Source organism: Corvus brachyrhynchos, unplaced genomic scaffold, assembly GCF_000691975.1.
Source record: "Corvus brachyrhynchos isolate BGI_N302 unplaced genomic scaffold, ASM69197v1 scaffold1120, whole genome shotgun sequence".
Taxonomy (NCBI): domain Eukaryota; kingdom Metazoa; phylum Chordata; class Aves; order Passeriformes; family Corvidae; genus Corvus; species Corvus brachyrhynchos.
The window spans coordinates 684,695-693,083 of NW_008235737.1; the positions used below are offsets into that span (position 1 = coordinate 684,695).

The 8,389-nt window shown below is 40.4% G+C and overlaps 1 protein-coding gene across 2 annotated transcripts in view; it reads right to left on the reverse strand.

Annotated features, from left to right (window-relative positions):
* The window catches only part of PCCA (propionyl-CoA carboxylase alpha subunit), a 275,875-nt gene that overhangs the window by 12,844 nt on the left and 254,642 nt on the right, over nt 1-8,389 (reverse strand). For both annotated transcript variants that reach the window (XM_017733890.1, XM_017733951.1), the window contains exon 22: nt 3,093-3,233. In XM_017733890.1, coding sequence (XP_017589379.1) covers nt 3,093-3,233 — 141 coding nt within the window. The remainder of the gene's footprint in view (nt 1-3,092; nt 3,234-8,389) is intronic.

An 8,389-nucleotide genomic window follows, 5' to 3' on the forward strand; every position in this document is an offset into this window, starting at 1 on the left:
TTTCATTGTTTATGTTGCTTTCTGATTCTGAGTGCCTTCATTGTGCTTCCAGGAATAACTGAGTGACAACTAATTACAGTCTTCTGATCACATGAAGGAAAATAAAGAAAGTAGAAAGTAACTAAAAACCTAAAGAAATTGGCAGCATCACAAGTTCTGCTTCTATCTAAATGACAAACAGCACTTCCCCACTGTGTTACTAAAATCTACAGATCATCTTACAGACAAAAAAAAAATAAATTCCTTGCATATGCAATATCTTTTGGCAAAAAATGAATTGAAAACTGCTTATCAGACCAGCTGGATAGAGGATGCTCACGCAATCTTCTATCAGGCTTCATCAGACCAAAGTATTTCTCAGCAACAGCAGACGAAAGGGAACACTATGCTTCAAGTAAAAACAATGACACATTGAGTGGGGAAAACTAACCCAGAGATCAGCACTGCTTTCTCATTTGGCTACAGAAACATGGAGGGGGACTAACAAACGCCGTATGCTTTACCTGACCAGGCACGATGCCCTGGAGCTGAACCGTAGGCAATAAACACGAGTTTGCCAGTGCGGCCAGTCAGACAAAGATGAGATGACCCTCTCTAGGTGCTTTTTCACCACTTGTAAAGTTGCACCTGAAGGAGGGGGATGACAGCTCAGCTCCCTGTGCTACTGACCACTCTGAGAGTGTCTCTGTGAGCACAGAGACTGTGCTGCACTAACACCGTAGTGCGCAGCTCACAGCTTAGGGCAAACAGTCTCAGAGCAGCTATAACCAGACAGCTTTATTGCTAGCAGCAGCAACACCTGAAGGGAAAGATGGACAACTACCTAACGTTCTCCCATTTTTCAGCTGTGCTGTTTTCACACACCGTGCAAATTTGAGGTGCCAAACCCAGTGGCAAGCACACAGAATAGGAGCTACTTAAATTCCCATTTCTCCAGCGCACTAAAGACTTTTCCCAAGCAGTGTAACAAAAAGAGCTGTATTTATCAAGGAGCTACAGCTCCCTGCCCATCATGCCTTCAGCAGCTGTAGTGGGTGAGCTGGTTTCTGACAGACAGCCAGGATGCGTAATCTGAATCCCACCATCCCACTGCTCATTCAGTGCCGATAGCTGATGTTACCCTCATTCGCTTGCTGGCTTGCTTTTTTTTAACGTTTTGACACTAGTCCTGAAAAGGAAGGATTTAAGTTAAACCCTTTTCAACAACGCAAATGTGTTTTTTGCAATTAAAGCCACACAATTAGCAATGACAAGCTCAGGTCAGCAGAACATAGATTATGCCGTTCAGATGCTCTGCCTCAACTCAGTGCCTCCAGCAAAAAGCTGCAGGAGAGGAGAAGAGAAAAAAAACCTCACACACGTTATTTAAGAACTTGTGCTCTGATGCACAGCACCACTTGTGGATTTGTGGAGGAAGGTTCATTTATTTATTTACTTAAAATCCCTTAGGCTCTGGCCTCCTTCTCCACTGATTGTATTCCTTCAAGACAACAAGAACTATTCTTCGGGGCAAGAAGGCTGGTAAGATTTAGAATTAACTTCTCAAAAATAAATATTAAACAAAATTTTTAAGTCTTAAAATCCTTGACTTAAAAATGTTTCCCTTAATTCTTCACAGAAAGAAAAGTATTTGCTTATGATCTCCCTCATTCAGCCACTTGTATTGCCTAGACAGAGAAAGCAGATTCCTCTGTCCATGTCATGACATAAAGAATAATTTTAATTGAATACCGTTCTTTTGGTTTAAAGTATCTAAACTGTGTGTGTGCATGTATAGATCACAAACCAGAAAGCTAAGTGTAGAAGCTAAAAGAATTTCTAATTTCTTATCAGCTTAACTTAGATCTGTTTCCTCTGAAATGTTTTTATTTCATTATTACAAACATTGGCACCTACAGATCTTTTATATTAACATGATGACTTCGTTCTTGCTGTACACAGACAGAAATGACCATATATTTTAAAACCAAAGGTGGTATCATAGCAAAATGTAAGCAAATATACCACTTTGCCAGCATGATCGATGACTGCCACCTAGTAAGTGCAATGCCACTTTTGGATTTCAGATCTTGATCCCATTTCTGAATCATCTTTCAAGAAAATCTAGGTTTCATTGCCATAAATCATGAACCCTGTGACTAAAGTTTCTGTTTGTATCTAAGTGCCACATACATGTTTATGGCATCATTTAACTGACAACAGTACTTTAATATGCACGATCTGATTCAAATATTCCTGTGTCTGCAATCACTCCCTTGTTTTCAATGGTTATGAGAAATAAGGGCCTCGACCTTAGGAATAACATATGATACAATGTGGTAGAATTTAATATAAAGCTGAGTTCAAGTCAGTGTTTATACACAACTTTAAAACAAAAATTTGTTCCAACTCAAGGTGAGGTAAGGAGCACTGTAAATCCCCCAGACAGCAACAGCATAATCCCTTGCCCTTCTGTATGGCAAGTTTATTCCTTCTGCTAGACAAGACTACCACATGAGACTGGAAATTACCAGCATAGAATTCCCAACTCACGTGTCTTGCAAAACGATAACACAAGGCTTCTTAAAAAAAAAAAAAAAAAGAAAAGAAAAAGGGGTAAAGTTAAATATCTGTCCCGTGTTCCTTTTTTTTCTAGTAATATTTTCATTACTTCAGGGCAGAAAATCAACAGTCTCCTCCTGCTAGCACTAACAGCTTTTATATATATGTGTGTGGGTGGGTATATATATACACACACATTTATGTGAATTTACACACAATTTCCTCCCGTGTACCCGTCTTGCCCTTCAAGGTATTTGGGATACAAAACCAAGCTATCTCTTTGAGTTTCTGCTGTGGACTTGTACCAGGCTGAATATTTTCCTTTTAAAGCCAGTTTAATTTGAATTGTTTTTCCTTATTAGTTTTTATAATTCGAACTAAAAAGAGCACACATCCTTCTGCACACTTTATTTTACAGGTGATTTAAAGAAACAAAACCAAAACAACAAAAAACCCCCCCCAAACCGTGCGACCTGTAGTTTCAGTTGCACCAAGGAGAAATTTCTGTGCGATATATATGAAAACGCAGATATACAGATCGCATTTCTTACCATGTCCCCAGGCTTGACAGAAACTGCCACCACTGTTCCAGGCATGGGAGATCTCAAAATGCTGGAGGTGTCCTCTACTGCTTTCTCTGGCATGTACTTGCTCAGCTCCGCAGCAACCTTCGTCAGTATTTGCAATTTGTACTAAAGAATAGGAAGAGGAATGTTTTAGAAAACTGTACCTTGGTGAATTCCAGTCAATAACCTGCATTATTTTATGGCATGTTTTTATGTAATACATCTGTTAGCTGTTCTTCACAGGAGTGTCTAAAAACACTGTTTGAAATCTTTATTCAGAGTTTCTTTTTTAGGATGTAGATAGAAGAATATGCAACCCCAGTTTGCAGCAAAGTGCACATAAAACAAAAGAATCAAGTACAGTAAAGAGATGTCAGACTCATTTTAAAATTGGGGGTAGAGAGGGGAGATGCAAATTTAAAAACAAAAATGCCCTTATGCTTGCTGCACATTATCTTTGGTGGATAAGGAATATTGAGGGATTCTTTTCTAGTGCAGTGATGAATTGGAAATTGACCTTTTGGGAAAGTCTGCCACACTTTCAATGACATGACTGATCTTACGTTTACCTTTTAAACATTTCTTTTTTACCATGCATTTAATGTTTGAAGTTAGCAATTTGCTTGGATTTTGCAATTAAAACCTATTAACCGATTTCAATTCTGATTTTTCATGCATAAGCAGAACAATCAAACGTTGTTGTATTGAATATGCTTTATCTGCAACAAAACCCATTCAGCAGCCAATATCTATCTTGAGAAAAATAATGTTTTCTCTAATATATTTTACAGCAATTAAAAATGGAAGGGAATTTGATGACCCTCAGGTGAGAGCATCCCTTTAAAAAAAAACCTTTCTGAAGGCATATAAACGTTGCCTAAAGTGATTTCGGCCCCAGGGTTTTAGTTTTTAAAAACTTGCCATCAGCTGCTGAGCTCCCTGCCCTCGGACAAACGGACGGACGGACAGACGGCACCGGAGCAGCCGGGAGGGAGCGCCCCGAGCCAGTAGATGGCAGCAGGTCTCTGTGTGACACTGCCGCCTCGCCGGGGCACACCGAGCGAAGGCCAGCGCCGCACTTCATCAATAATTCAAACAAAGGTTTTAATAATAAGCATTCGACGGACGGCATTTACAATTCAAATGCGTATTTTGCTGATGTAAAGTTCAACACCTTGCTTGGAACAGTATGTTTTCCTCCAAAACAATTAGCTATTGTTTTATTAACAATAAAATGTCTTTACTTTTCATTTTTACATGGACAGAAAAAATCCGATATCCTTATGGTGAAGGTAAAGGGGGACTCTACCTTCTGCTTCAGTAGGAAGCAGAACAAGGTATTTAGAAATACATGCAAAAGGTGATTAACTCTGCAGTGACATCTTTAAAATGCAGCTTTCAAAGCCAAATTAAAACCACGTAACAGAGGATTATCATCCTCCATAACTGGTGTGTGGACACACAACATTTTGTGAGATGAACAGTGCAGCAGCCATTCACCCAGAAATACTTGCTTCTAACCAGAAATAGAGGCAAATAGTTACATGAACCGATCCACCATACGCCAGTAAGTGCAATAAAATGCCACAGCAATATTCCCTGAAGCTGCAAGGGGCACCCAAAGATCGGAGGACCCATTCCCAGCCATGTGCCTCGGTTACAATTGACGGGGCACGGGGAAACCAGCACCATTTTGTATGCAGAAAGCAGCTTTAACTCCAAGCCTCCCGCAGGCATCATCATGGCAATTAAGACTGTGGCACTCACAATTTCCACCCAAAAAACCCAGCTAGCTCTCTCCCTGCTCAAGCAACTGCGTTCAGTGCGCTGTGCTCGCCGCAGTTCTTTTTCCAGGAGCGAGGTGCACGGGTGCGAGCAGACGCGCGCACGGACACGCGCTCCCGTGTGTAGGGAGAGGGCAGGCGATGCCTATAGGAGAATTGGCGACATAAGTTGCAAATAGAATTGCAGCAGTGTGACAAGTCAAATAATAACATCTTATGCGTGTTTCTTTACTCTTGAGTGTCTGTTTTGCAATCAAGACATACAAGTGTCTGCCAGTTTCTGAAGGATATGATCCTTAAGTGAAATTACTGTGCAAATAAAAGCTTTTTAGTCCTATTAAAATTCATCTGAGTCATAAGTGGCAAGGAAAAAAAGCTTGCAGAGTGTATTCTGCTGTCAATCTAATAAACATTCTGTGTAGAGGGACTATTTATCAAAGATAAATTGTACTTAAAAGTCCTTCATTAAATCTATGGGGGGGAATATAATTACACCAAATTGCACAGTTTCAGTATCCATGGTTGGTGTCTTCTTTGTACTCAGAGTTTGAAAATAAATTTTCAAAAAAGAAAGAAGAAAAAGGAAGAACACAGAAATAAGTTATATTTGTGGACTGTATGCTTCTTGCAAGAGACTATTTTGATATGATTTTAAAGGATTAGGTTTAGATGCCATTTAGTTTTTTAAGCCACATTAACACTGCTGAGCTGCCCAATTTCAAAATTTAAACTTGAAGAGAAAGCCAGACCTTCTGCATTCATCTAGGTTACAGTATTTCACAGGGGTTGAAATACAGAATTCCCTATGCACTTCGCAACATTCAGCAGTGGGGGAAAAACATATTCCTCAGTATGCTGCACTTTAAAGCTCAGTTCTCCACACCAAGCTAAAATATCCCTACCAAACATTGTTTTTACTATCTTTATAATTTTCATATCTTTTAGATTCCTTTCTCTGCAGGACTCCTGCTTTGCTTGGAGTGAGATGTAAGAGTCAGTACTCTCAAAGCTTTAGAACGCAGGTCTTTGTTATTGATGAGCTGTTCCTTTTCCTTTTGTATTTGTTTATTGTTCTTTAGTCTGTTTGGGGGATAAGCAAGTTACTGTAATCAAAAAGTAAAAAATAACAACAGTAAACTTCTGGGGAAAGGCCTTTTTTGGCACAGTTGGTTCACAAATGACCTTTCAGAATATAAAAAGACAAAGCCGCAAAGAAAGGTTCCTTCTCTAAGATTACCTTTGATGTATTTCTGCTGCTGGCTGGACCCCACTAAATACCTGCATAAATATCCCTTTCTGATGCTGCTACTTATCCCTGGAGGTGAGCTGTGCAGTGGGGTGCAGGGTGCCGTTCACCTAACCCGGGTGCCGCCTGCAGCTCGGTGAGAGGCACAGGACTCTCTGGAAGACCACGTCAAAAAATGCCTGCCTGCCAGTGCTGCTACAACAAAGACAATTAAGAAAATACCACATTTTTTCATTACATGACAAACACTGCTGCTATGCCTTTGATTTAGCGAGAACAATGCTGAACATAGGAAGCAGAAGTTTTGATATGCTACTAACCAAATGCGGATGAGGTTCTGATTTTCTTCCTTTATCCTCAGGAGGAAGAGGAGATGGGAGAAAGAAGGGGGCGTAAATTGGGGAAGGCTGTTAAGTTTGGGTTATAAATAGAGACCAGGAGGTTTCCACTGGCCTAAACCAGAAGAAACATTTGTTGGAGTCATAAATAGATTGCAGGTGGACTCTGAGAGCAGGGAAATCTGCTAGCCATCAGATCTGTGCTGATGAGTAGTTGTCACCAGCCACTGCTCCACTCCACAGGGTTTCAAAGCCTAATTCTGCCAGCCAAAGTAAAGTCAGTAAAGCAGTACCAAAAGGAGCCATACAGCTTTTGATGGCATAGAAAACAGGTGTTTCTTTTCCACCAGACCACTGGAGTCCGCAGTCAGTTGACAAAAATTATAGTAGGGAGAAGTGATGTTACTTAATAGTTTTCTAAGGGTAACAGCTGTCCTACCTCTCCCACTAAATGAATTGGATGTTTATGTAATGCAAAACAACCTCTTAGAACCAAATCTCCATGACAAAAATAAGAACACAAAAAGGTGCAATAATAGCAATACAGGGTGGGGGTGGGGAAGAAGAAAACAAATACAATGAAAATTACATCTTGGGTTTTGTGGATTTTTTTTGTCAATACATACCCTACTGATCCCCCAAGTCAGTAGACAAGTAGACTGGCTGCTACAAAAAAGGTGGCATGGGCATATCTGGCCCCATCTGCACTTAAAAACAAGTTCCGTAGTTTGCACAGATATGGCTCCCTTACCATATATATCAGAATACTGCTAATCTTCACTAAAATGCTCAAAATTGCACTCTGTTACATCTCACACTAGTTTATTAAATATGATCTTCCCTGTTCGCTTGAAACTCATGCCCCCAGAAGCTGTAAATGTTCAAACTCCATTGGAGATTTTATAGAGCAATCACTACCCATATGTTACTTACGTTAGTGTTTGGACTGATGACCAGATGTGGATTTTCAGTATGCTCTACCCAAATGTTCAACCATGTTTTTCAAATGACTGTCATTCCTGTGGTCAGAAGGGTGAAAATCTTACGTAGCTCAGATTTCAATAGAGAAATTGTCTGCTGTGTGTCTTCATTATTTTCACTAGCCTCACAGTCTCAGGTTTGGAACCAGTGAAATGTATTAACTGTGGTCACATAATTTCCCTTTAGCATTCCTAATCCGCATCCTGCCTCAAGTCACTTCACTGCTGTCACCTGTGGTTTGACGTCATCGATTCACACGGAGTATTCTGTATTCAATGAAAGCAATGCCAAGCAATGTTCCAGTTCCAAACACAATGAGCATGCTGCCCTTTTTATTAACCATTATACGTGTCAACAACATGACCATACCCTTGCTTAGATTTCCACCACAGCATCTAAGCAGGAAAATGATGTATTTATTCCATATTACTCAACGATGTCAGGCACCACCTTCTTTCAGAGTCAAGGATTCCTTACTGAACAAGGAGAGAAATGACATTTTGCAAAGCACAGAGGCTTCATCCCCCGAGCTCTGAGTCCTAGAGCTGATTTGCTTCCACAGGGTGGTGGTGAGGATTGGCATTAACACTTGCCCAAAATAACACCACTTTTAGTCTGATGGAGGAGCAAACACTCAAACTGCTACAGAGACAGCTGATGAAAAAAATAACAAAATATCAAAACAGTCACAAAAATCATGAGCCTTTAGTAGCAGCAAAAGGGAAGGGAAAACGAGAGGAGCCTCACCACCACGTAGTACACACTCCAGCAGCAGAAACTTAATTAGACTTGTAATTCAGCCACATTTCCCACTTTCCACTCCTTGTGTGATACATAATTAACACTCTAGAGAAACCTACCAAGGGTTAAAGCCATGCAAAAAATAGCTTCCCGGCGCTTCATACGGAGGCTGAGCGGGCAGAGCCGCCAGCG